We start from the raw sequence: 27,596 nt of genomic DNA, 5'->3' as shown, positions 1-27,596 counted from the left end.
AGAAAGCTATATAGTGCATGTTTCACAAAGAATCTATTTTTTCCTCTTGGTGTATAAGGTAGTAGTCTTATCATCATAAAGCTTCTCACCATAGTAAGTAGGATAGAAATCTTAGAGGGTGAATATATGTCAGGTGTTAGACATATATTTACTCCATTGGAGTATTAATAGCATCGCATTCCATGCGACTAACATATTGGAAACCACACTCCTTTTACATTATAGCATGCTTAAGTGTTGAATCGTGTAGTCTTATGAGTGTATGTTCATGTTCTGCGACAATTTATCTTTTTCCAATACTACAGAATTGCTAGCACAAGTGATTTATGTACAATTTTTTAAACTCCTTCCTCCTGAAGTTCCATCATGCATAAACCATACGTTTCTTCTTCTTAATCATCTGTTATATCACCGCAACAGTCTCAAATGTATCAGGCTCATATTCGCTACACACCAGTAAAGGGTGCTAACCTCCTCAGCATGGATGCATCTAGAGAGATCGTGTGTAATTGGATGAGTGATGTAAGATTGGTATCAAACAGTCTTCACAGAACAGCAGCTACAGTAGTGGAATTTGCATACTGGTCTGTATCGCTAGTATCAGTTGGTTGTGCAAGTTTGGAAGTCGTGTTATGCTCTTTCTGAAAGCACAATATCGAAATATATTGATTACATGGAACTCAGTTCATCCCGTTCTTTAACAAGGTATCGAATGTAGTGGGTATAGTGCGCTCATACTTCAGGTCAGTTCCAAATTAAGTCGGCGACAATGTGCACAGGGAAGGTTGGTTAAAGGCCAAGGGACAGTTACAAGATGCATAGAGAGAGCATCTAGAATTTTTTCTCAGGATCATTAGTCGACAGGTTCAATCAAGGGGCAGCTCATTTCGATATAGAGGGCAGAGTGCTGCTATGAATATGATTCTTTTGTTGGGATGGTAGTTATCAAAGGTGATCTTTCAATCTCAGACTTTATTCTATGATTGCTAGGGACATAGGCAATTGCAATAAAATCTTACAGAATGTATGCAGTGTTTTGGCTAAGGAAAGTAGCTTTTGCACATTCTCTCTGCTAATGACTATTTCCCACATTAAAGAACAGTATTTGTCTCATGTCATGTAGGAAGTGTAACAGGGTTTGCGATATGTCCACATGTATATAGCACTCGCAAAGTAATGGAGGGTATGGTTTAGCAGTGATACAGAAAATGAGACTCATGCTGCAGTCCCATTGGCTGATATCATAACGAGATTGACACAACGAAACTCTTTGTTGTATTGACAGGTCGTCGAGAGTGGTGGTCTGGAAGTCGAGTAATTGGGAAAATTGCCTTATGGGAAACGTGGCAAAATTACGAAAATTAATGGAAAATACGTAAAACTGAGGTAAATGCGACAGAAATGTGGAGGAATAGGGGTACTTACATGATCGCCTGGGTGTACAAAAATCATTCCATTCCTCCACCAGTGTAATTGACAACTGATTCTGCATACTATCTATGCTCTATGGGTTTAAGTCCTACAGAATACCCCATGTTCCACATGTGGTTATGCATTGTAAGCCATAAAAATGAAAGACGCAGTGTCCAAACATTCAGAGATCATGATGATGACTACCTAGGCCACCAAAACAGTAACCCCACATGTGAGTGCAATAAGCACCACCAGAATGAGGAATCAATGCTTTTGGACTCTTAAAAAATGGAACACTGAGACATCTGCTACCACATCACTATGGAACTAGAGTTTAATTGCAGACGTCATGACCTTTAGATATCTGTTTGGAAATGCTCTACATTACTGCAAAATTTACCAGTTTCCATATGTTGCAGTCTCATCCACATTTTCGTCACTAAGTAACACCACCCCTGTCTTTTATTTCAACCATCCTGTGTGTTTTGGGAGCAGCTTAGTTTACGCCTTGTGATGTCCAAGCTTCTGTGAGAGCTCAAGGAATCGAAAAGTGTTAATGTCAATTTAGCACCTGACACATACCTCAAAGTCAAGGTAGGAAACCAAAATGTATGGTGGTGTACAAAGCTGTAGCCACACACTGTTTCGATGCATTAAAAAAAATCAATGTATCAAACTGCTTATGAAACATCAACACAGGAACCCTCTATTGTGACTGATGGTCTGTAGGATATGGTCCTTCCTCCAGCACAGACGAAAAAACTTTGCACTGCTCTGTGCAAGCAACTTTAACCACTGGCCACCTGCTTCAGTGTGCCAATACCTACATATTTAATAGGATTGCCAGATATGTCAGCATGCAGAAAGTATTTGTTTTCGACATATTGGAAATGAGAGGCATGTTAAAACCTTACCACCGTTTTCTACCAGGTGGCGTTGGTGAAGTTTTAATAGTTCATTGGATATTAAAAAAGCAAACTGTGTGTGTGTGTGTGTGTGTGTGTGTGTGTGTGTGTGTGTGAGAGAGAGAGAGAGAGAGAGAGAGAGAGAGAGAGAGAGAGAGAGAGAGAAGAATAAGAAAAAGAAGAAGAAGAGAGACTGGTTGGTTGGTTGTTTGGGGAAGGAGACCAGGCAGCGTGGTCATCAGTCTTATCGGATTAGGGAAGGATGGGGAAGGAAGTCGGCCGCGCCCTTTCAGAGGAACCATCCCGGCATTTGCCTGGAGTGATTTAGGGAAATCACGGAAAACCTAAATCAGGATGGCCGGACGCGGGAGAAGAAGAGAGACTTTGCCATTAACAAAGGATCTGATGATCTGACACTATTACACTGTTGTATATCTAGCGTAGTAATCATAGGAATATGATAAAGATTAGGACATGTACAGGGGGATATTTATAGACAGTCATTCGATATCGATGAATTGTAGGTGTAGTGCTTCCGAATTTCTTTGTACCATCCATGTATACCCTGCATAGTTGAGAATTTCCTTCTGCATGTTAGTGTTCTATTTTTCTCGTTGCGATATCTCTCTGACCAATCAGTGATGGGTGGAGGAATAGACAGTCTTCTAACTAATAGAATGGTGGTGTCAGGACGTAATGGGATTTCGAGAGAATGAACTATACTGTGGAACCTCACTTAATGAGCACTGCTCATAATGTGCAATTCGCATAACGAGCAAAACAAATGGTAAAATATGACTCGATTAACGAGCAATGTTATACATAATGAGGGACGATGGCTAGTGTGATGTCACCAGCCTTTTGTGCATAGCAGGAGAAATGTTCAACAACATAAACACCTTCCATTGTCTGCAGCTACCATCTTAGTGCAGATTATGATCATACATTTTTCTAAATTTGTGTTCACATAGTGTTTTTCTGTGTGCAAATGTTAATAACTTTCATACAAATGTCCCTTAGATAAAGCCATTAGGAGACGACAATAAGAGATAGAAGGTGGCCTTAGAAATGAAATGTAAAATCATTGAAAAACGCAAATGTGGTGTGAGCATTGCTGATTTAGCATCCATGTACACTATGTGATCAAAAGTATTTGGACAGCTGGCTGAAAATCACTTACAAATTTGCAGCGCCCTCCATCAGTAATGCTGGTTTGCACCATGACTGATGGGGATACTTTCACCAATACCAAACCTTTATTCTTTGCAGAACACATTGAAGACAAGTTTGGTGAAGTGGACTCCCTGAGAAAGATGCGGTCGGGTTCGTTGTTGATCAAAACTGCTTCAGCTGCCCGGTCTGTGGCCCTTCGTGCTTGTAACCATCTTGGCACAATTCCTGTTTCCTGTGTCAATTTACCCCCCCCCCCCCCCCACCAGTCTCTAAATATGGTTCAAGGTGTGATTTTTCACAGCGGCCTCATCCTTCAAACTGATGAGGAGCATCAAGACAATCTCGGATGGTGGGGTGTTCACTTTGTTCATCGTGTTCAGAAGGGTCTGAAGTACAATTGCATTGATCCTGATGTCTATATCCTGGCTTTTGAAGGGGGATTCCCTCCCTGAGAAAGTAAAGATTATGTTTTATCGATGTGATGTGATGCCATATATCCCACCTCCTATGAGGTGTTTTTAGTCTTCCCGCTGTTCACGGGCCTCTCTCTGTGGTGACTGTGCACGTCCACTCCATGAGAGGAGTTCCTGTGTTCCCCCTCCTGTGTGTGTTAATTGTCATGCCAATCACTCTCTACATTCACCAGATTGCCCAGTTTATAAGAAGGAAAGGAAGACACAGGAGCATAAGTCCCTTGATCGTTTAACCTACACTGAGGCTTGTAAGAGGTATGCATGTCTTCCCCTGTGTCCATGACATCTAGTTATGCTTTAGTTACATTTTCAACCCTTCCTCCCCCTTCCTTACCCCAGTCCCGGACGGCTCTTCTCCCCCTCCCCTGTGGCTCCCACACCTTCTCCTCCAGGCGCTGCTCCCCCTCCCAAGCCCGAGAAGTGTCCCACTTCTTCAGAGTCTGCCGGTCATGGGCGCCCCTCACGGGGTGCCCCTTCCCGGCACCTTCCAAGCCAAAGGTCTACTGCCACGCGACGACCACGAGAACCGTGGTCTGTTGGGCCCCAGGTCACCCGATCTCTTTATGTTCCCAATCTTGTTGCAGCTGGCTCCATTATGCCGCACAGCCCTCCTCGATCTCAAACAGAAAAGAAGAAGAAACATAAGTCCTGAGACAAGGAGCCTCTTGTGTCACCAGAGCTCCCATCCCCAGCTTCACAACCAGATTCTGACCTGCTGTTCATGGATGTCGCCCCCTTCTTGTCGGTGATGGGTGGTGACCCGGCGGTATGACTGGCTTTAGCCTGTTCAACCCCCATTTGAATCATCGTTCTGTGGTTATCGAGTGGAATTCTAATGGTTATTACTGTCACCTTACAGAGTTGGAATCAGTTATTTCGTCTTACTGTGCAGCTTGTGTAGTTCTACAGGAATCTCATTTTACTGATAATCATTCACTGACCCTCTGTGGGTTCAGTGTTTTCTGTTGAAATCGGGTCTGACACCTGCGGGCTTCTGGTGGCATTTGTACGTTGGCCCGTACAGATGTTGCTAGCACGTGACTTCCTCTTCAAACTACATTGGAAGCGGTTGCTCTTAGGTTCCACATGGACTCTGAGGTCACGGTTCACAATCTTTATCTCCCTCCTGACAGGACTCTTACACCTGCTGCTGTAACTACCCTTCTTCAGCAACGTCCTACTCCCTTCCTCTTTCCCAGGGATTTTAATGCTCATCATTCGTTGTGGGGCAGTGCTTTTCCATCTAGACAAGGTCTTCTCATAGACCAGTTTATTACAGACCTCGACTTCTGCCTTCTTAATGATGGCTCCCCTACTTATTTCTTGCTGGTCATGGTAACTTTTCTGCCTTGATCTTTCTCTTTCTTCTCCCTCCCTCCTCCCTTCATTACACTGGTCACCACACGACGACCTTTGTGATAGTGACCATTTCCCGTTGATTCTCTTGCTCCCTTCCTGCTCCCCAATGGACAGATTACCTCGTTGGTCTTTCCAATGCACCGATTGGCCTCTATATACTGCACAGGTCATGTTTTCTCCCTCTTTGTCGGGTTGTATTGATGATGTCTGCTAGCATTGCTGTATTGCGCTCATCTGGACCATTTCGTCGCCGGCTAGTCCCATGGTGGAGTACGGCCATTGCCATTGCCATCCGTGATCGCTGTCGAGCTTTGCAACACCTTAAGAGACACCCATCCGTTGCCAACCATATTACCTTTAAACGCCTTCGCAGTAAAGCCCGTTATTTAATCAAATGGAGCAAATGGATATGTTGGGAGCGCTTTGTTTCTTCCCTCGGTTCTACTGTCCGTATGTCACGGGTATGGGCTACACTTCACTCTCTCCAAGGTTGCCATCGGCAGTCCACCCTCCCAGGCCTTCACCTTTGTATGGACCTGTTGATTCTTGCAGAACATCTTGCGACCCATTTTGCATCAGCATCAGCCTCCTATCCAGCTTCTTTCCTTCACCGGAAACAGCTGGCCGAATCTTCCGCCTTATGTTTTACCCCTTGTCAGTCAGAATCCTAAAACAAACCTTTTACTGAATGGGAATTTCTTTCCACTTTCTTCTTCTCATTATACGGCCATTGTGGCCTTTGTCGGTCCTTTGGTCACCCCTGCTCTGTATGTGGATGATTTCTGCATCTGGGTTAGTTCCTTTTTGATGGCCTCTGCAGAGCGGCAGCTCCAGGGAGCTATACGGTGTGCCTCTGTATGGTCCCTCTCACACGGGTTTCAATTCTCTCCTTTAAAATCGTGGGTGGTCCACTTCTGTCACCGTACTACGATCCAACCTGATCCTGAGCTCTATCTTGATGCACAACGATTGCCTGTGGTCCCACACTTTCGTTTCCTGGGTCTTCTTTTCGACGACAAGCTCACTTGGCTGCCCCATATCAGACTTCTGAAGGTAGGATGTTTCCGTATACTCAATGTTCTTCGCTTCCTTGCCCACACCCCTTGGGGTGTGGACCGCTCCCTCCTTCTTTGCCTTTATCGTGCTTCAGTTCTGTCTTGCTTGGACTATGGTTGTCAAGTTTATGGCTCGGCTGCTTCTTCCACACTGCACGTGCTGGATCCAGTCCGCCATCATGGTATCCATTTGGCAACCGGTGCCTTCCCTAGTAGTCCTGTTGATAGTCTCCTGGTTGAAGCAGGGATACCCACCCTTTCTGTTCGGCAGTCCCAGCTTCTGGTGTCTTATGCAATCGCTGTCCGTTCCTCTCCCATACTTCCTATTCTGTCCTGTTCCAAAACCATGGACGCCACCCACCTGATTCCTGCCCTTGGACAGGTTTACCGGTTGGGCTCTGCTTTGCGTCTCTCCACCGTGATTTTCAGCTTCCTTCTTTGTCCTGTCTTCCACACTCCCTCCACCCACCTCCACCCCTGCTTGGTTAGTTCCTCAGCCCCGAATTCAGATGGATCTCTGCCAAGGTCCGAAAGATTCCATTTTATGGGAGTTTCGGGATGCTGCTGTTTTTTACACCGATGGCTCTAAATCTGCTGATCATGTCGGATATGCCTTCACGTCCTCTGTTGGAATGGAAAATCATCTGCTGCCACCTACATGTGGGGTGTTTACTGTGGAATTGATGGCAATTTCCCAGGCCCTTACCTTTATTAAACAGTGCCAACAAACAGTCCCAACACAACCGCATTTTGTTATGTATGGACTCAATGAGTGCCCTTCTGGCTATTGACCCGTGATTTTCGGGCCATCCCTTGGTCTCTGCCATCCATGACCATCTCGTTGATATTCGCCGTGCTGCTTGTTCCGTTGACTTCCTTTGGGTCCCTGGCCATGTGGGTATCCCAGGTAATGAGCTTGCTGATCGTTTGGCTGGGGGAGCAATCACTTACCCCCCATTTTCTGTAACCCCTCCTGTAGCGGATCTACGGCTTCAAATCAAATCCCACTTCGCACAATAAGGGGCAATTCATGGGAGGCTACATCCCTGTCTACTAAACTTCATGCGATTAAGGTGACACCAGGCCCATGGCATTCTTCCTTTCGCCTCTCCCGAAAGGACTCGACCACACTGTGTCATCTCCGCATTGGCCATACAAGGTTGACCCACGGTTTTCTTTTGCGTGATGAGTAACCCCCACTTTGTGGTTGTGGAGCCTTCCAGTCAGTGGCCCACTTTTTGGTTGAATGCCCCCTTCTTCTGGCTCTGCGTGCTAAGTACAGACTCCTCTGCACTTTACCTTTGATGTTGGCTGACGATTCCTGGATGATCGAACTGGTTCTCGGTTTCCTCTGGGAAAGTGGTTTTCATTCTCAGTTTTAAGGTTTTTATCTCTCTCTGGTGTTGGGGCAGGGCGGTGAGTTGGGGTATATCCCACTGTAAGCTGTGTTTGGAGATTCCCGACTCCCCTCCCTGGTCGAGATCCTCTTTTCTTCCCCTTTTACTCTGTTTTTATCACTGTTTAGGATTGGTTAGTCACCTTTTCCCATACGCACTTCTACATTCTAGCAGTTGCACACTTTTAAGTCGCAGGTGGTCTTGCCTCTATTGCTTCAGAGGTGGGATATTTCCTGCCTCTAGCATAGCGTTGGGTTTGCTCTCTTGCTGACTTGCTGTTTTTACCATTGACAACGTGACTGCACTTTTACATTTTTTAGCTTTTCCCTTTTATCGTTCTGACTTTTCTGAGATGTCACACTATCGGAATGGACTACATTTGAAACAAGGGACTGATGACCTTGCTGTTTGGTCCCTTCAACCCCAATCAACCAACCAACCATCCTCCCAGATAAATGGACACGACCTCCACAAAAATGCGGCAAGTCAGGTGTTTGGTATCAACCTGTTTCTAATCCACCATGATTTCAGCTGTGATAGATGTGGAGTGAGGCATAGATTATAGATGTAACAGTGGAGATGGGGTCCAGCAGAGGGTGAACACCAAACAGGGAGATCTCGAACCACAGATAAACAGAAAGATGAAAGAAACTCAGATTTCGTGAGGTTACACCGTAAAAGGTAAAACTAAATGTGCAAATTTTTCAAGTGATCTGCTGCAGAACAAAAAAATGCTTCAAATGGCTCTGAGCACTATGGGACTTAACATCTGAGGTCATCAGTACCCTAGAACTTAGAACTACTTAAACCTAACCAACCTAAGGACAACACACACATCCACGCCCAAGGAAGGATTCAAACCTGCAACTGTAGCGGTCGCGCGGTTCCAGACTGAAGTGCCTAGAACCACTCGGCCAAACCAGGCAGCGCTGCAGAGCACCTCATGACATCATCATCCAGATAATTAATGCAAACTGGGACAGGCATAGTCAATTCCTCTAAAAATTCTTGGAAAATAGCAGGAATGCTAGCCACACCAATAGGAGAATGCAAATATTGATATAAACCAAAAGGAGTATTCAAAACCAGAACTCACCAAGACACTTTGTCCACAGTAACCAGCAGATATGCTTTAGACAAATCAATTTTAGAAAAGTACTGGTCACCCAATATTTTTGACAACGGTTCCTCCTTGCATGGGAGAGCATATGTATCCACAATCGACTGTGCATTGACAGTAGTACTGAAGTCGCCACAGAGGTGAAGTTTCCCTGACAGCTTCTGAGCTACAGTCAGCAGAGATGATCATTCACTATCTATAACACATTGCACCAACCCTAGAGATTGAATTCTATCCAATTCTGCTTTCGCTTGATCTTTCAGGACAACAGGAATAGGACGCGCATGACAAAAATGAGGCAGATACATGAATTTTAACAAAATATGAGCAGAAAAATTCTCAGCACATGCTACACCTTCCAAAAACAAGCCTAAATACTCCTCACACAGTTTTTCCAATAGAGAACACTGTACCTGATTGGATATAAGGCGAACTATGCCAGTGATAGAAAATTTAAATGCTGGAAATGTGTCCATCCTGAACAAGTTCTCAACACCAGCATCACCAAACACCAAATATTGAATGGAACTCCAGTACATTTTGTGGTGCATACTTGTATGTGGGAATGTGTTGTTTTATTAGTTTAAGTTGTATGGCAAGTTGTTGATATATTATTTTTGCTACATTGTCGTGTCTTCTAGGGTATTCTGTATTTGCTAGTATTGTACATCCACTTGTGATGTGATCTACTGTTTCTATTTGTTGTTTGCGAAGTCTGAATTTATCTGTTGTGGTATTGGGATCTTTAATAATATGCTTGCCGTAATATCTGGTGTTTATTGTTTGATCCTGTATAGCAATCATGAATCGTTCCGTCTCACTGTGTATATTGCCTTTTCTTAGCCATGTGTTGTATGCATCTTGATCAATGTGTGGCTGTGTTAGATGATACGGGTGCTTGCCATGTAGTGTTTTCTTTTTCCAATTTACTTTCTTTTTATCTGTTGATATGTGATCTAAAGGGTTGTAGAAGTGGTTATGAAATAGCAGTGGTGTTGCCGATGTATTCATATGACTGACTGCTATGTGTATTTTGCTAGTTTCTGCTCGTTCTATAAAGAATTTTCTTAAATTATCTACCTGTCCATAATGTAAGTTTTTTATGTCGATAAATCCCCTTCCTCATTCCTTTCTGCTTAATGTGAATCTTTCTGTTGCTGAATGTATGTGATGTATTCTATATTTGTGGCATTGTGATCATGTAAGTGTATTGAGTGCTTCTAGGTCTGTGTAACTCCATTTCGCTATTCCAAATGAGTAGGTCAATATTGGTATAGCATAAGTATTTATAGCTTTTGTCTTGTTTCTTGCTGTCAATTCTGTTTTCAGTATTTTTGTTAGTCTTTGTCTATATTTTTCTTTTAGTTCTTCTTTAATATTTGTATTATCTATTCCTATTTTTTGTCTGTATCCTAGATATTTATAGGCATCTGTTTTTTCCATTACTTCTATGCAGTCGCTGTGATTATCCAATATGTAATCTTCTTGTTCAGTGTGTTTTCCCTTGACTATGCTATTTTTTCTTACATTTGTCTGTTCCAAAAGCCATATTTATATCATTGCTGAATACTTCTGTTATCTTTGGTAATTGGTTGAGTTGTTGATTTGTTGCTGCCAGTAGTTTTAGATCATCCATGTAAAGCAAATGTGTGATTTTGTGTTGGTATGTTCCAGTAATATTGTATCCATAACTCGTATTATTTAGCATGTTGGATAGTGGGTCCAGAGCAAGGCAGAACCAGAAAGGACTTAATGGGTCTCCTTGGTATATTCCACACTAAATCTGTATTGGCTGTGATGTGACATTATTTGAATTTGTTTCGATATTAGTGTGGTTTTCCAATTTTTCATTTCTATGTTTAGGAACTGTATCAATTTAGTATCTACTTTGTATATTTCCAATATTTGTAGTAACCATGAGTGGGGTACACTATCAAAAGCTTTTTGGTAATCAATGTATGAGTAGTGTAGTGACCTTTGTTTAGTTTCAGCTTGATATGTCACCTCTGCATCTATTATCAGTTGCTCTTTACATCCTCGTGCTAATTTGTAACAGCGTTTTTGTTCTTTATTATTATTATTATTTATTTGTATAGCATTTTTTATCAAACCCATACCCTGTTTTAGCTAAGTAATCCTTGAATGTATAAAATGTATTGCATAACAGGTACTTTTCAGCTGTATTTTTGCAAATTCTATAATCTCTTTTGGTAACTTATTGTACAGCTTTATTCTTGGGTAGAAAGTGCTGTTTTGAGTTTTATGTTTATTTTTTCTTGGTAAATGTAAGTTGAGTCTATCTCTTGTTGGATGGTCATGGACAGAGCTCTTTGTGCAGTAATTACAAATGTTATTTTTGACGTGTACAACTGACTGCTAAATGTATTCACATGGAGCAGTTAAAATCCCCAATGTTCTGAACAGATCTTCACAATGTGCTTGACTACTATTTTTGGTTATTATTCTTATGGTTCTTTTCTGGGGTTTGAAAATTGTGTTCATATTTTGTGCATTTGTTCCCCAATAAAGAATGTCATAGATAAGAATTGAGTGTACATATCAATAATATGTAACGAAAAGACACTGCATGTTACACAGTGATGATAGGATTCTAAGGGCATAACAAGCTGATGACATTTTGTTTGCAAGTACCTTTGTGTGTTCACACCACTACAACTGAGAATAAATAGCCATTCCTAAAAATTTTGCACTTTTTACACAGCCTATAGAGGTAAAATCTACATTTAATTTAACATGGTCTTTTTTCCTCTCCAAACTGAAATTCATGACTAGTTTTCTTCATGTTCAATGTCACCTTATTGCTTATTGACCAATCATAAACTTCCTTGAGAGTTTCATTTGCTTTCTCAGCAAGGAGTTCTCTTGCTTTCTCAGTGACTATAATATTGCTGTCATCAGGGAAGAGCCCCCCTGCGGGTCCGGGGTAAGAATAGGCCCGAGGTATTCCTACCTGTCGTAAGAGGCAACCAAAAGGAGTCTCAACCATTTCGGCCTTCAACGTGATGGTCCCCATTGGGGTTTGACCTCCACTTTTCAAAATTCTACAGAAGTACGAGCCTTTTGGGGAAGGACACTTTACGTGGTGTATCACCGGTCCACAGTGCAGTAAGACCTTGACACTCATCATCATAACGGCGTCGTAACTGCACCCACTGTTCATCAATTTGGGCCTAAACACCTGATGGGTTGCACAGGTTACGCCCGTAGTGTGTCCCCATCTGCACCTTCAATCGTGATGGACTTTCCATGGCACCCGATATCCAGCACAGTGGCTAGCCCATTGTAGTGGGGTCATCATGTACCCTCTAGGTTGTAGCCCCCTGACAACACAGGGATTGTACTGCCGGTACCTGCGCTTCACCCTCCCCACGTAAGACGAGGAGTAGATGCCCGTCTACCTGGGGCATCAGGACTCCCGGCAATGGTCACCCTGTCAGGTGGCCCTTGCTGAGGCTGGGTGGTGCCTGTGGGGAGAGCCCCTGGTTGGAGTGGATGGTATTGGGGCGGACGTTTCGCAGATGAAACGTCAACATGAATCGGGGCGCTCTGCGGCCGCATCTTCTAAGAGGAAAGGTTTTGTCTCTGGTTCTGGTCCTTTTGCCTTTCCCCCCTTGGCCACTCCCTGGGAGGAAGGCAGGCCCGCCGGCTTGGGGCTAAATACTTCCCCCGCTATTTAGTCTGTTCTCTGACCAATGGGGGATGTTCGCCACCTCAAACCCCATGTTCTTTGTACAGCATATCAAGGATATCTTCGGAGAAATTGATGCTCTTAGTAAATTGTGTTCGGCGTCCATTCTCATAAAGACCACCTCCGCTACACAGTCGGTGGCGCTCCAGGTATGCGACCAACTAGGGGACATCCCAGTGTCCATTGTCCCACATCTGGAGCTCAATAGGACGCAGGGGATTATTTTCCATCGGGACCTCCTGCTGCAATCTGATGAGGAGCTCAGGGCCAACCTGGAGCGCCGTGGCATGAATTTCATCTGGCGAGTCCAGCTTGGCCCCAAAGATCATTGCGTCGACACTGGGGCCTTTATTCTCACCTTCGAGGGGGATGTTGTCCCAGAGAAGGTAAAGGTGATGTGCTACCAGTGCGATGTTTGACCTTACGTCACACCTCCTATGCGATGCTTTCAATGTTTGCATTTCAGGCACATGTTGTCTCAGTGTGAAGCTGAGCCCCTTTGTGGCGATTGTGGATGTCATCTTCATGAGGGACATACATGCACCCCACCACCTCAGTGCGTCAATTGTCCTGGCCTCCACTCGCCTAGATCTTTCAACTGCCCCGCCTATCAGAAGGAGAAGAAGATACAAGAATTGAAAACCTTGGACCGTCTGTCTTACTCTGAGGCCAGGAAGAAATATGACCGCCTCCATCCTGTGATGTTGACAATGTCGGTTGCTTCAGTCGTGTCCACTCCTTCTGCAGTATCCTCACCCCTATCCTGTCCCCCCTCCACCTCCTCACCCCATCCGGGGTCTATGCCTCCACCTCCCACATCCCTCCCTTCCAAATCCTCCTCCCTCGCGGCACCTGCCCCCTCTGCCCCAGGGGCCACTCTTCCTCCTCATCCTCATCCTCATCCTCCTCCTCTTCCTCGTCGTTGTCGTCGTCGTCGTCCTGAGAAGCGATCCTCTTCTCAGGCGTCCATTGGGGAAACATTATGGACCCCAGCTTCCGAGGTTCGGCATTCAAAAAAGGACCCCGAGCGTGAGGACTTTCTTTGGGTCCAGCCCCCACAGCTCACCATCCCTGTGACTCATCAGTCTTCCAAGAAGGCCTCCAAGAAGAAGTCTTTATCCCCCTCTCCACCCCGGCGCATTTCGTCTGATGCTCCATCTGACAGTCGCTGCTCCCGGATGTCTTCAGTTTCGCCGGGACGCTCGGCTGCCAGGCGCTTAGCAGGCCTGTTGCCAACAGACAATGCTGCCCGTCCTGTGCAACCCAATAATGTGGCCGCAGCTGGCGATGACTCAATGGAACAGGATCCGCCTCCCGATGGTTGTAGCGATGTTCCCTCAAAACCTGGCCCTCCGCGGCCATCGAGGTGACCGGCACTCCCCCGTTTCGTTCCCCCTTTCTCTGACTCGCGGTGGCTCTGTTACATTGGAACATAAGAGGTATTCGATCTAATTGGGAGGAATTAAAACTGCTACTCCGCCTGCACTGTCCACTCATCATTGGTCTCCAGGAAATGAAGTTACGCCCAACTGACCGTATTGCTTTTACCCACTATACCTCCGAGCTATCTGACCTAACCCCTGTGGACGGTATTCCAGCTCGTGGTGGGGTCATGTTGCTCGTTTGGGACGATGTCTATTACCATCCCATCCCATTGACCACCCCACTCCAAGCAATAGCTGTCCGTATTACTCTTTGTGCCTTTACTTTTTCTGTTTGTATTGTCTACACTCCATCGGCATCCGCAGTTAGTTGGGCTGACATGATGCACCTGTTTGCTCAGCTTCCTCCGCCGTTTTTATCGTTTGGTGACTTCAATGCCCATCATCCCCTTTGGGGTTCTCCTGCATTCTGTCAGAGAGGCTCCCTCTTGGTGGATGTTTTCAACCATCTCAATCTTGTCTGCCTCAATACTGGCGCCCCGACTTTCCTCTCAGACTCTACTCATACCTACTCCCACTTGGACCTCTCGATCTGTTCTACCAATCTTGCCCATTGGTTCGAGTGGTATGTCCTTTCTGACAACTATTCGAGCGACCATTTCCCCTGTGTTATTCGTCTCCTGCACCACACCCCATCCCCACTTCCCTCGAGCTGGAACATACCAAAAGCTGACTAGGGACTTTACTCCTTCCTGGCGACCTTTCCAGACCAAGATTTTCTCAGCTGTGCCAGTCAGGTCGAATACCTCACGGCTGTTATCATCAATGCTGCCAAACGTTCCATTCCTCGTACTACCTCTTCTTCACATCACGTTTCAGTCCCCTGGTGGAATGAGGCTTGCAGACATGCTATCTGTGCTCGACGACCTGCTTTACACACTTTTTGCCGCCATCCTACACTGGCGAATTGTATTAATTACAAACGACTCTGAGTGCAATGTCGTCGAGTCATCAAAGACGGCAAAAAAGCTTGTTGGGCCTCTTTCACAAACTCCCTCTTCTGTCGTCTGGAGTGGCCTGCGCCGGCTGTGGGGCATTAAGGCCCACTCCTCAATACCTGGCCTGACTTCAGGTTATGAGGTACTTGTAGACCCTGTGGATGTCTCCAATGCCTTCGGCTGTTTTTTTGAGGAGGTTTCAAGCTCCGCCCATTACAACCCTGCCTTCCTTCCCAGAAAAGAGGCCGAAGAGGCTCGGCGACCTTCCTTCCACTCGCTGAATCTGGAAGATTATAGTACCCCCCTTTACCATGCGGTAACTCAAACGTGCACTTGCACTGTCCCGGTCCTCTGCTCCAGGGCTAGATGCCATTCACGTTGAGATGCTGACACACCTTTCTCCGGCAGGCAAATGCTTTCTTCTTCGTACCTATAACCGCATCTGGACCAAAGGTCAGGTCCCCGCGCATTGGCGTGAGGCCGTCGTTCCCATACCCAAACCCGGGAAGGATAGACACCTTCCTTCTAGCTACTGCCCCATTTCTCTTACAAGCTGTGTCTGTAAGGTGATGGAGCGTATGGTTAACGCTCGGTTGGTTTGGATTCTTGAATCTCAACAACTACTTACTAATGTTCAATGCAGCTTTCGTCAACGCCGCTCCGCTGTTGACCACCTTGTCACCTTGTCGACGTTCATCATGAACAACTTTTTGCGAAAGCGCCAAACGGTAGCTGTGTTCTTCGATTTGGAGAAGGCTTACGATACCTGTTGGAGAGGAGGTATCCTCCGCACTATGCACAGGTGGGGCCTACGTGGTCACCTGCCCCTTTTTATTGATTCATTTTTAACAGATTGAATGTTTAGGCTACGTGTGGGTTCCGTATTGTCCGTCTTCCTCCAGGAGAACGGAGTGCCTCAGGGCTCCGTTTTGAGCGTAGCCCTTTTTGCCATAGCGATCAATCCCGTTATGGATTGCATTCCACCTAACGTCTCCGGCTCTCTATTCGTCGATGACTACGCAATCTACTGCAGGGCTTAGAGAACATGCCTCCTGGAGCGCTGCCTTCAGCGTTGTCTTGACAGCCTATATTCATGGAGTGCGGCTAATGGCTTCCGGTTCTCTGAAGAGAAGACGGTTTGCATCAACTTTTGGTGATATAAAGCATTCCTTCCACCATCCTTACATCTCAGTCCCGTTGTTCTCCCCTTCATGGAGTCAACAAAGGTTTTAGGGCTCACACTGGACAGGAAACTTTGTTGGTCTCCGCATGTCTCTTATTTGGCTGCCCGTTGTACACGTTCTCTGAATATCCTACGTGTTCTTAGTGGTTCATCTTGGGGAGTGGTTCACACTCTCCTGCTTCGCTTATATCGGTCCTTAGTCTGATCAAAGCTGGATTATGGGAACCTCATCTACTCGTCTGCTCGCCCATGCCTCTTACGCCGTCTCAACACCATCCGTCATTGGGGGTTACGTCTTGCAACCAGAGATCTCTATACCAGTCCCGTCAAGAGTCTTTATGCTGAAGCTGCCGAATTACCATTGACCTACTTGCATGACATACTGCTTTGTTGGTATGCCTGCCAGCTGTTGTCAATGCCCGACCACTACTCTTATCAGTCCTTCTTCGACGATTCTCTCGACCGTCAGCGTGGGTTGCATGTGTCTGCCCTGCTGCCCCATGGAGTCCGCTTTCGTCACCTGCTTCGACGATAGGATTTCGCCCTCCCTACCACCTGCAGAGAGGGTGAGAGCCCGACACCACCTTGGCTCCAGGCTCCGGTTCACATTCATTTTGACCTCAGCTCACTCCCCAAGGAGGGTACTCCGGATGCAGTGTATTGCTCGCGGTTTGTCGAACTTCGTGTGCGACTCACCAGTAACACTTTTATTTACACTGATGGCTCCAAAACTGATGATGGTGTCGGCTGTTCCTTTGTCGTCGGGAACATCACCTTTACATACCGGCTCTTTGACCAGTGTTCCAGCTTCACGGCTAAGCTTTTTGCTCTCTCTCAGGCCTTTCAGTATGTCCGCCGCCACCGCCATTCTCCGTATGTACTCTGCTCTGATTCACTCAGTGCTCTTCAGAGCCATGGAGATCCATATCCGGTCAATCCCTTGGTGCAACGGATCCAGCAATCCCTCCATTCTTTTGCTGATGATGGCTCTCCAGTTAGCTTTATGTGGGTTCCAAGCCATGTAGGAGTGCCTGGGAATGAGGCTGCTGATGCTGTGGCCAAGGCTGCAGTCCTCCTGCCTCGGCCATCCTCCCTTTGTGTCCAATCATCTGACATTAGTGGGGTTGTTAGTAAGAGGTTTGTGTCATTATGGTGGGATACTTGGTAGTCACTTCAAGAAAATAAGCTCTGGGCCATAAAACCATTCCCAACAGCTTGGACAACCTCCTCCCGACCATCTCGGTGAGAGGAAGTCATTTTGGCCAGGTTGCAGATTTGGCATTGCCGGTTTAGCCACCGCTACCTGCTATCTGGTGACCCCGCCCTGCAGTGCCCTTGTGGTAATGCATTGACAGTGCGCCATGTTTTATTGTTGTGTCCCCATTTTACTCAATCTCGTGTTGTCCTGTCTCTGCCCTCTACACGACAGAAAATTTTAGCTGATGACGCTCGAGCAGCTGTTCGTGTTCTTTGTTTTATTACTTTGATGGACTTATCCAAAGACATCTAACTCTTTTAATTATTTTATCTGTGTCTTTGTAAGAACTTTCTTATGTCCCAACCCCCCCCCCTTTCCCCCCTTGAGTTGTACCGAATTATGTGTGCACTTACATTTTTGACTCGGCACTAATGACCTCAGTAGTTGAGCGCCCTAAAACCCTAAAAAAATTAAAAAAAGAATCAGGGAAGAGGATTTCTTCACTATGAGTAACACTACTGGAAAAGTCATTGATGTATATCTGGAACAATATTGGTCCTAATATGCTACCTTGCGGAACCCCTATATTAATGTATTTTGGTTCTGATGAGTGTTTTACTAAATGTTTCGATCTATTTGAAGTATGTGTTATCTCTACTCTTTTTACCGTATCTGTTGGGTATGATCGAAGCCAGTCATTAGCTACTCCTCTTATTCCTGATGCTTCTAATTTATTTAATAGAATCTTGTGGTCGACAGTATCAGACACCTTGGAAAGATCCAAAAATATGCCTGTGGCACACTCATCTTTATCAAGGGCATCAAGTACAACTTTTGTGAATTCTAATGTGGCTGACTCCGTATTTTTGCCACTTCGGAAACCAAACTGAAAAGATTGTATTTATTCAGGTAATTCATTAATCTGTCTTTCATATTTGCTTCTATTATTTTTGAGAATGCCGACAGCAGGGAAATGGGCTGGTGATTTTCTATGTCTTCTGCATTACCTTTCTTAAGCAAAGGTACAACTCTTGCCTGTTTTAACTGCTCTGGAAATGCCCCTGATGTGAAGGATTCATTCATTATATTTGTTAAGGGGCCTTGTATAATCCCTATCCATTGTTTCAGTACACACATTGCTACTTCATCTAAACCTACTGACTTTTTATTTTTTAGTTTCTGAATTGTTTTACTGACTTCATTCTCTGTGGTTGGAAGTAACATCGCCATGTTTAGTGCAACATTATTTACAGGTGTTATGTTTATTTGGGGGAATTTTTGTCTCTGCAATACTTCAAATATGCTAGTTTACATAGTTTGCTAAGTGCTGTCAATCATTTATTACTTTATCCCCCTCCCTTAGCAGTATGTTATTCTGCATTCCTATTTTTATAACATCCCAGACTGCTTTGCTTTTATTCTCTGCATTATATATTATTTTATCATTAAATGACTTTTCTGCAGCAATCAGCCCATTCTTATAGATCTTTTTGTATCTATGATAGAAATTTAAGAATTCTGGATCATTGCGAATCTTTTCCATGGAACTGAGGTGTTTAAGTGTTTGGGAGCACTTCTTTCTTAATACTTGCTGTTATCCATCTGTTTTTGTGAGATGTTGATACAGACATGCATACTTTTGGAAATTCCTTTTCAAAGTTAAATTTAAACAACGTGGAGAATTTAGAGAACTTCATATCCACATTGGTTTTCTTATACACTTCATCCCATCTTTGTTTTTCTAGTTCTTTTGAAAAAGCTTTTATTTTGATTTCTGATAGATGTCATTTGTAGGCATGTAGTTTAGGAAATGATTCAATGCCTGACTTTACCTAGTAATACATGAAACTTATCAAAGTAACACAAATAAATGTTTTATTCATAAACCTCTGAACAGTAACAGAAATAGGCCTCTCACGAATCCACACAATACGAGGCACAGAACAATGAGTGTAAAAAGTACGACTGGATAAACAGAGAGAGTCAGCTCTGCTCCATGCATAACGCCTCCCAGGGGCAGTCACCAATCGGTGGTAGATAGACACAATAAAAAAAACACACACACGAATTTCAAGCTTTTGCAACCCAAGGTTGCTTCATCAGGAAAGACGGAAGGAGTGGGAAAGATGAAAGGATGTGGGTTTTAAGGTGAGTGTATACCTGTCCTTTTTTTCCCCCTAAGGTAAGTTTTTTTATTCCCGGGATTGGAATGACTCCATACCCTCTCCCTTAGAACCTACATCCTTTCGTTTTTCCCTCTCCTTCCGTCTTTCCTGATGAAGCAACATTGGGTTGCGAAAGCTTGAAATTTGTGTGAGTGTTCGTGTGTTTTTTATTGTGTCTATCTACCAGCGCTTTCTCATTTGGTAAATCACAGCATCTTTGTTTCTTATATAAAATTTTCCCACATGGAATGTTTCCCTCTATTATATATGTCACATGCACTGGTAGCAGGATACAGCATTGTCACAGAGCTTCTCTCAGTGAAATCCTGTATCAACAACTAGCTGCTCTTTGTTGTGGTTCTTTACCTGGTTTTGCAATATGTTGTGACTGTTTCTGTATTATAGCTTGAATTTAATTTATTTGTAACTCAGTTAAAATGGCATCTGAAGGTAGGATTTCTTTTCACATTCATGATATTATGCATGTTCCTGAATGTGAGGTCATATTGCTGACCAGTAATGCAGATGATACCAATTTGTTATTGAAAATTGCTTGTTTACAATTTGTTTGCAGGTTAGAGAGAACAATGCTTTAAGGATGGCACAGATAGAATTACTCGAAATGAAACGAAAGTTTGATGCCTTGAGAGTTGTGGAGACAGAGAAAAAAATGATGGTTGCCTTGTTGCAGAGAAAGGATGAAGACTTAAAAACTCTGAAAAGCTTGCTTGAAAATGAAAGGAAAGAAAAAATGACTATAATTAATGAAAAGGAACATTTTGAAAAAGAAAAAGCAGAAGAAGTAGAAAGAATTAATAAAGAAAATCTTAGATTAAAAGCTGAGCTTGACAAATTAAATGAGAGAATAAAATCTATTCAGTTTGGAGCAGCAGGTAAACCAGTAGCACATTAAACATATGTCATTCATAAATACCAAAGTTTCACCAACTTTATTTTACTTTGTTTCTACTTTGATTTATTTATTTAAATTTGAAAGTTATGTGATCAGTTAAATTTTGTAGATCTGTAATATTGACATACAGCTTGCAGATGAGATTACTTACTTGGGATCATCAGCACTTAATACCTCTTTTCTATGGTTAATCTCCTTCATTTGCACCCCTTTGTTTCCTTCCTCTCTTTTACTTTTTATGCTGCCACTCTGTCCATGCCACTTGCTGTCCCCTTCCCCCACCTCCCCACCCACCCCAACCCCCAAGAGGCTCATAACTCTTCCATTAGTAGATGCATGGTGAGCACGGCCCCCCAATCTATTGTAGTATCTCCTTGCTTTCTCGTGCTGCAGTCTCCCATCTCCAACTATACTCATCTTGCTTCCTCATGGAGGCAACCTTTGATGTTGACCTGGCCATTGCCTAGGTTCTGCTTTATTTCCTTGAAATCTTCATTTAATTATATTACACCAATTTTAGTTCCCTTCTAGGTTTTATCTTCATTTTTAACTTTTTTCTGTAATGTGGAATAACTGGAGAACAACACTGTCAGTAGCATCCACTACATACAGTGTTAAAGATAATCTGTGGACAATAACTGCTTAGACTCATACATGTGCTTAAAAGCCAATGTGGTAGCCAATCTGACATGGTGGGGTCATTGCATACCCTTTCAGTGGAGCCCTCTGACAACACAGGGATCACACTTCCGATACTAACTTTCGATGCATGCCAAGGAGTAGATTCCCAACTTCATGGGGCATCAGAACTCCCGGCAGTAGTCATTGTGCCAGATGGCCTCTGCTGTGGATGAGTTTTGTCGTTAGGGAGAGCCCTAGACTGGAGTAGATGGCATGAGGCAGACATTTTACACCTAAGTCATTGAAAATTAAATTTCCACAATGGCTGTTCTGATCTGGTTGTCTCATCAGAGAAGTCTAGGAATTTCAGTGCAGACAGTTCCAGTTCTGCTGGTGAGAAATGTGCTAAAGCCTATAAAAAATAGTGAAAGTAGGTATGGTATCCACTGGAATATAAATGGTTTAAACACTGATGCTTCTAACAACAAAAGCTCCAAATTAGATGAATTGGAAATCATTCTGTCAGAATGTGCAAATCTAAGAGTTGCTTGTTTAAATGAGCACAGGTTTACAGAGGACACAATCAAAATTCTAAACAATATAGGAAACTTCAGATAAGCAGAAGAAACAAGTCACGTGGAGGCTCATGTATACTTCTACATAGTGATATTAACTTTATGAGATGAGAAACTGTTTTAATTATTTAAATGAAGAATGTGCGTTTGAGAGCTGTTTTGTAGAATTAGTGGACTCACTGACAAATGTCATAGTAATCTCAATATACAGAATTCTGGGGGCATCAACAACAGAACTATTCTTATCTAAGCTTCAAATTATGCTAGAAAACTTTTGTAGAGGAAAAAAAGAAAAAAATTGTAATAGCTGCTGATTTTAATATTGATATGTGTGATGGTAGCCACACTTCAATTCAATGACGTAGTAAAAAAAATATGATTTCAAGTTAAATTTCCTTGAATCTACCAGAGACAATGGGAAATCAGCAACATGTATTGACAATGTTCTAACTAATTATGTATATGAAGATGTGTATAAATTTTGTCCAGATCCAGGTATTTCAGATCATTGTGCATTGTTCATTGAGCTGCCAAACACAGACACAGGAACTTTTCATGTATGAGAACCCATACGAGCAGGAACTTTAGCAAAGAAAACTTGCTAACATTTAGTGAGAAGCTAAAAGAGAAAACATGGCCTTTTGATCATTGTAACTCAAGTGATGAAAACCTTGAGAAATTCCTAAATAGTCATCTTGCTGTATCTAATGAAACATTTCCACCTAGACTGTGCAGCAATAAAATAAAAAAAATTAAGTGGATTACCCAGGGCATAAAAATTTTCAGTGTAAAGAAAAGGCAACTGCACAGAGAAGATTTCATTAAATATGTTAGACTCTATAAAACCATATTTAAAAGAGTTGTCAGGGCAGCAAAACAACTGGCAGATAACAGGCTAATTTTAAACCATAAAAATAAGGCAAAGGCTGTGTGATCAGTCATTAAATCTGAGTTAGGTGTTAAAGCCTGTAACCAAGCAATTTCAAAAATTGACATTGAAGGAAATACTATTGTAAATGCAACTCAAATAGCAGAGTATTGTAATAAATTCTTTATAAATGTAGCAAAGTCTGATGTAGATGTAATAGATTGCCACAACAAAGTAAATCCCTTTGTCCTAGGTGAAAACTCTGAATACTTTACAAAATTCCTAAAAGTTTCTGTGGAGGATGTAGAAAATGCTATTCTAACATTGAGAAACAAAAAATCTGCGGGTTGGGATGGAATACCCACCAAAGTTCATAAAGTGGTACACAATAAAATTGCAAACCCACTAGCTCAAATAATGAATCAATGTTTCGAAGAGGGCTGTTTCACAGAGGAACTAAAATATGCTGAAGTCAAACCACTCTTCAAGAAGGGATCAAGAGAGATCATGGGAAATTATCATCCTATCTCAATTCTCCCTGTCCTATCTAAAATATTTTATTTGAAAAACTTTCTGTTGCACAAATCCAAAACTTCATTGCAAAATATTCTGTTATTCTAAACAATCAGTTTGGTTTTCAGCAGGGGGAAAATGCTATAGATGGAGTAAACAGTTTCATTGAGAAAATAAGTACATCATTAGACAAGAGAAATAAGATGGCAAGAATTTTCTGCGACCTCACAAAGGTGTTTGATTCTGTACACAATACATTGCTTGTTTACAAACTTGAAAAATATGGCATTAGTGGCAGTGCCCTACAGTGGCTTAAATCCTAAATCCTACTCATCCAACTGAAAGTAAAGAGTTATCATTTCTTCAAATGGCATATATTATATTTCTGACTGGGGGGGGGGGGGGGGGGGGGGGGGGGGAAATTATTGTTGTTCCACAAGGCTCCATATTATGCTCAGTCCTGTTTCTCTTTTATGTTAATCACATACCATTAAATATCAGCTCCCCATCAGTTCTGTTTGCAGTTGATACTTCTGTCTTAGTTGAAGATCAGGATTCAGAAAAAAATTCCCAAATCTGTGATCAGTAACCTCAGTGCTTTAGAAACTTGGTTTCAGCTAAATGGGTGGAATCTAAACGTATCTAAGACTCGCATGATGCAGTTCAAAACCAAACAGTCTAAATATGAGCAGACTAAGATTGTACACAACAACAAACCTATAGAAGAAGTTGACTCAGTCAAATTCTTGGGTTTAAATGTAGATAAAAATTTGAGCTGGCTGGCACACGTTGAATACCTGGCAAACAAACTGAGCAGCTTTGCATTTGCAATGCAAATATTATCAACTGCAACTGACGTGGACACACAAAAAGTAGCATATACAAGTTACTTTGAATCCATTATTAGGTATAGTATTGTTTTTTGGTGTAACTCGACAAATAGTGCAGATACTAAAAGGACAGAAAAAATCATACAAAATATGTGCAGTGCAAATCGCAAAGAACCATGCTGACCAGTATTTAGAAAACTTAAAATATTAACTCTGCCATCTTTATACATTTATGAGATTATTATATTTCTGTACACCAGACATGAATTATTTGAGAGAAACCATTTTGTCCATTCACGTGATACTAGAAACAGAAAATTTTATGCTCCCCATCCACCACATCAGACTGTATGCCCAGGGACCTCAATACATGGGAATGAAAATTTGTAATAAATTAAAGGGGAACAAGTTAATGCAGATGAATTTAGACTCACTTAAAAGAAAGCTATATGAGGTACTGACACGGAAGTGTTAGTACTCAGTGGATGAATTCATGCAGGACAAACTGGAAATTTTTGAGCTGGACAATGTGTTACACATTCTAAGAAATATCCTTATAGTGTTATTATTTATTATAGTGCTATTATTTATTAATGTAAAAATCATTGTAACTGTTTTATAGATTTTTGACATGTCTCCTATATGCAAACCAAATGGATTGCAAATGTACATCATGAGATGAATAAAACACATAAACAATTCCCCACATTGTCTACCTAATGGGCCAGACATCTGGGAGCAAAAAAATTTATTCGGTACCTGGTATGTACTAGAGTAAATGGGAATACTTCTACAGTGAAAACACCATTATTTTTGTGTACAACAAAAAGGTTCAAATGGCTCTGAGCACTATGGGACTCAACTGCTGAGGTCTTTAGTCCCGTAGAACTTAGAACTAGTTAAACCTAACTAACCTAAGGACATCACAAACATCCATGCCCGAGGCAGGATTCGAACCTGCGACCGTAGCGGTCTTGCGGTTCCAGACTGCAGCGCTTTAACCGCACGGCCACTTCGGCCGGCTGTGTAGAACAAATTGGAGATAAATTTGTAGTTGACTCCCTGTGAGAAATGCACAATGGATCACTTTTAAGGCCACCTCTGCTGCACAATCTCAAGCTCTTTAAACATGTGGACGACTGGGTAGCTTACCAATGACTGTTCACTAAGTTGAACTCTGTCCTTGAGCCCTGGCAGGCTCGTCAGTACTGACTTACCGCTGTGTCATCCTCAGTCAATGGGACTATTGGATGTGCAATGGAGGGGTGTCAGATCAGCACATGGCTGACCCAACTGTCAGTTTTCATAACCTGGAACCACTACTTCTAGGTCAAGTAGCTCCTCAGTTGGCATCATGAGGCTGAGTGAACCCTGTTCCAGTGTTCCCACCAAGGAAAAATCCCAGAAGTACTGGGAATTTAACCCAGGTCCACAGCATGGCAATCAGTACTCCTGACTACTCTCTATTGCCCCATGTAAATCTCTAATCCAGTCCAAGGAAACCTTACACTGTAGATAGTCAAGAAGCTATAGGTTAATCTCAAATGGCATGGTTTCCATTTTTTTGCATGTACAAAAAGGTCCAAAGAATAACCGAACAGATACAGCTGCTTTCATCTTAGTATTTGAAGCAAATCTCCTCCCAGAGGAAGTTAATCATGGTGTACAGGTGTGAAATGAAACATTATGTCCTATCACCCACGAGGTCCTTCCAATGCGTATGCTTTGGTCATATGTCATCATGCCACATGCCATAAAATGTGACAACTGTAGATGGCCATTCCATGAAGAGCCTTTTAAACAACCACCTTTGTAAAAGGTTTTTGATTGTGCTGAGTCACAGTCATGCAGTATTTTTTAAAAGAATAAACCACCATTTGACTGTGTATTACTGTATTTTTCTTCTGTACTATCTATATTTGAGATTTTATGCCATTATCAAGTACAATGCTAAAAGTTCTTCGACGATTAACACATTATATATGGTGAAAAACCAGATATAACTAGATATGATGTCTTAATGGTGTAAGAGCTTTTAGCATTGTACTCAATAACTATGTAAAATGTGAAATATAGGTAGTACAGAAGAAAAATATAGTAATTTACAGTCAAATGGTGGTTTATTCTTTGTGTCTCACTTTCAAAAAAAAAAAAAAAAAAAAAAAAAAAAAAAAAAAAAAAAAAAAAAAAAAAAACCCTATCCTCCGCATTTACTGACTTGCCCAGATTTAAAAAAGAAAAAAAAAAGTACAAAAATATAAAAAATTGAGCACCTGTCATATATTGATGCTTAAAAAAAATGAATACTTACATCCTGCCTCTGCCCTTCTCTCATGGTTTCCATGGCCCCATCTTTGGGAACCACATCCTGCTCCCATCCAGAGAAGCAGCTCCCTCCTCTAGCAGTGCTCCCTCTTGGGACCCCTTTCCCCTGAAACCCCAAGGTCAGAGGTTTGACACCAACTATTGCCTGGAGTTGCCACATCCTGGGGGTGCCAGAGTTGTCTGCCCTTCATCCTTATCCACAACAGCTGTGGATAAGTCCTCGTCGGCCGGTGTGGCCGAGCGGTTATCGGCACTACAGTCTGGAACCGCGCAACGGCTATGGTCGCAGGTTCGAATCCTGCCTCGGGCATGGGTGTGTGTGATGTCCTTAGGTTAGTTAGGTTTAAGTAGTTCTAAGTTCTAGGGGACTGATGAGCACAGAAGTTAAGTCCCATAGTGTTCAGAGCCATTTGAACCCTTTTTGATAAGTCCTCACAAGAATGTCAGTGACCAAAGGTTGTGAAGCAGAAGGGAAATACCAGGAGAAGGCCATTCCAGTGACTCCAGAGGCATCAGATCTCTCCACTCATTTGGATATGGAACAAATGTTAATCAATATGATTCCATCCCCACTGATGACAGGTAGTGATTCTGGGGCACAACTGATCTTTCTGGCCCTTCTAGCCTAATCAGGACACCCAGCACATGATGATCTAATCAAACCGTAATGGATATTACTGTCACCTGCCAGAACTACATTATCTCATTTACTCATCTTCTACAATTCGTGTTGCTCTATAACAAACATGCTTCACTGATGACTATTTCCCAATGCTGCATTGTTATCATGCCATCAATGTGTGAATTTCTGTTTGTACTACAGTGGAAGCAATTGCAGTGCATGTGAGAATGACCTCAGCAATCACCACCACCTCCAAGGCAGGCTATTATTTACCTTGAGATGACCAACTTAATCCAACAACTCCCCTCCCCTCCCATCTTTCCTCTCCAGGGGGCTCATGGTTCTTTCATGAGTTCGTGTGTGGTGCACATGAGGCCCCGAGTTATTGCAGCTCATTTTTCATTCCCTCGCTGATTTTCCTTCTCCCTGCCCCCTCCCTCCCTATCCCTGCTCCTTCCCTGTTGCCACCTCCTTCCCATCTCTTCGTGTTCTGCTTTATGTTGACCTGGCTATTCTCCTGGTTTCCTGTATTGGTTGCAATTTTGTTCCTTTTGCCTGTTCTTTCACCCTTTTGACGTTTTAGCCCTTACTTGAGGTTTTACCTCCACTTCAAAATTTCCTGTTTTTATTGTGAGCCATATGGGGAAGAACTCCCTCCCTAGCATTTGCGGTGTGGATTCCTCTCCCTTCTCAGTTCCCCTCTCCCTTTCCCACTCTAGCCCCCTTCCACACTGCTAGGTCACCAGCACGTGTAGCCAGTCCTTGTGGTGGGGCTGTTATTTACCCATATGGTTGAGCC

The 27,596-nt window shown here is 43.0% G+C and overlaps 1 protein-coding gene across 1 annotated transcript in view; it reads left to right on the top strand.

The window, feature by feature from the left end:
- Positions 1–27,596, top strand: part of LOC126471266 (unconventional myosin-Va-like) — a 176,623-nt gene that overhangs the window by 47,657 nt on the left and 101,370 nt on the right. Inside the window, exon 3 of the mRNA XM_050099385.1 lies at positions 20,105–20,423. Coding sequence (XP_049955342.1) covers positions 20,105–20,423 — 319 coding nt within the window. The remainder of the gene's footprint in view (positions 1–20,104; positions 20,424–27,596) is intronic.

This window comes from Schistocerca serialis, chromosome 3 (assembly GCF_023864345.2).
Source record: "Schistocerca serialis cubense isolate TAMUIC-IGC-003099 chromosome 3, iqSchSeri2.2, whole genome shotgun sequence".
Classification (NCBI taxonomy): domain Eukaryota; kingdom Metazoa; phylum Arthropoda; class Insecta; order Orthoptera; family Acrididae; genus Schistocerca; species Schistocerca serialis.
Note: the sequence above shows the minus strand (reverse complement) of the source record. Positions and strands in the feature narration are given on the sequence as shown.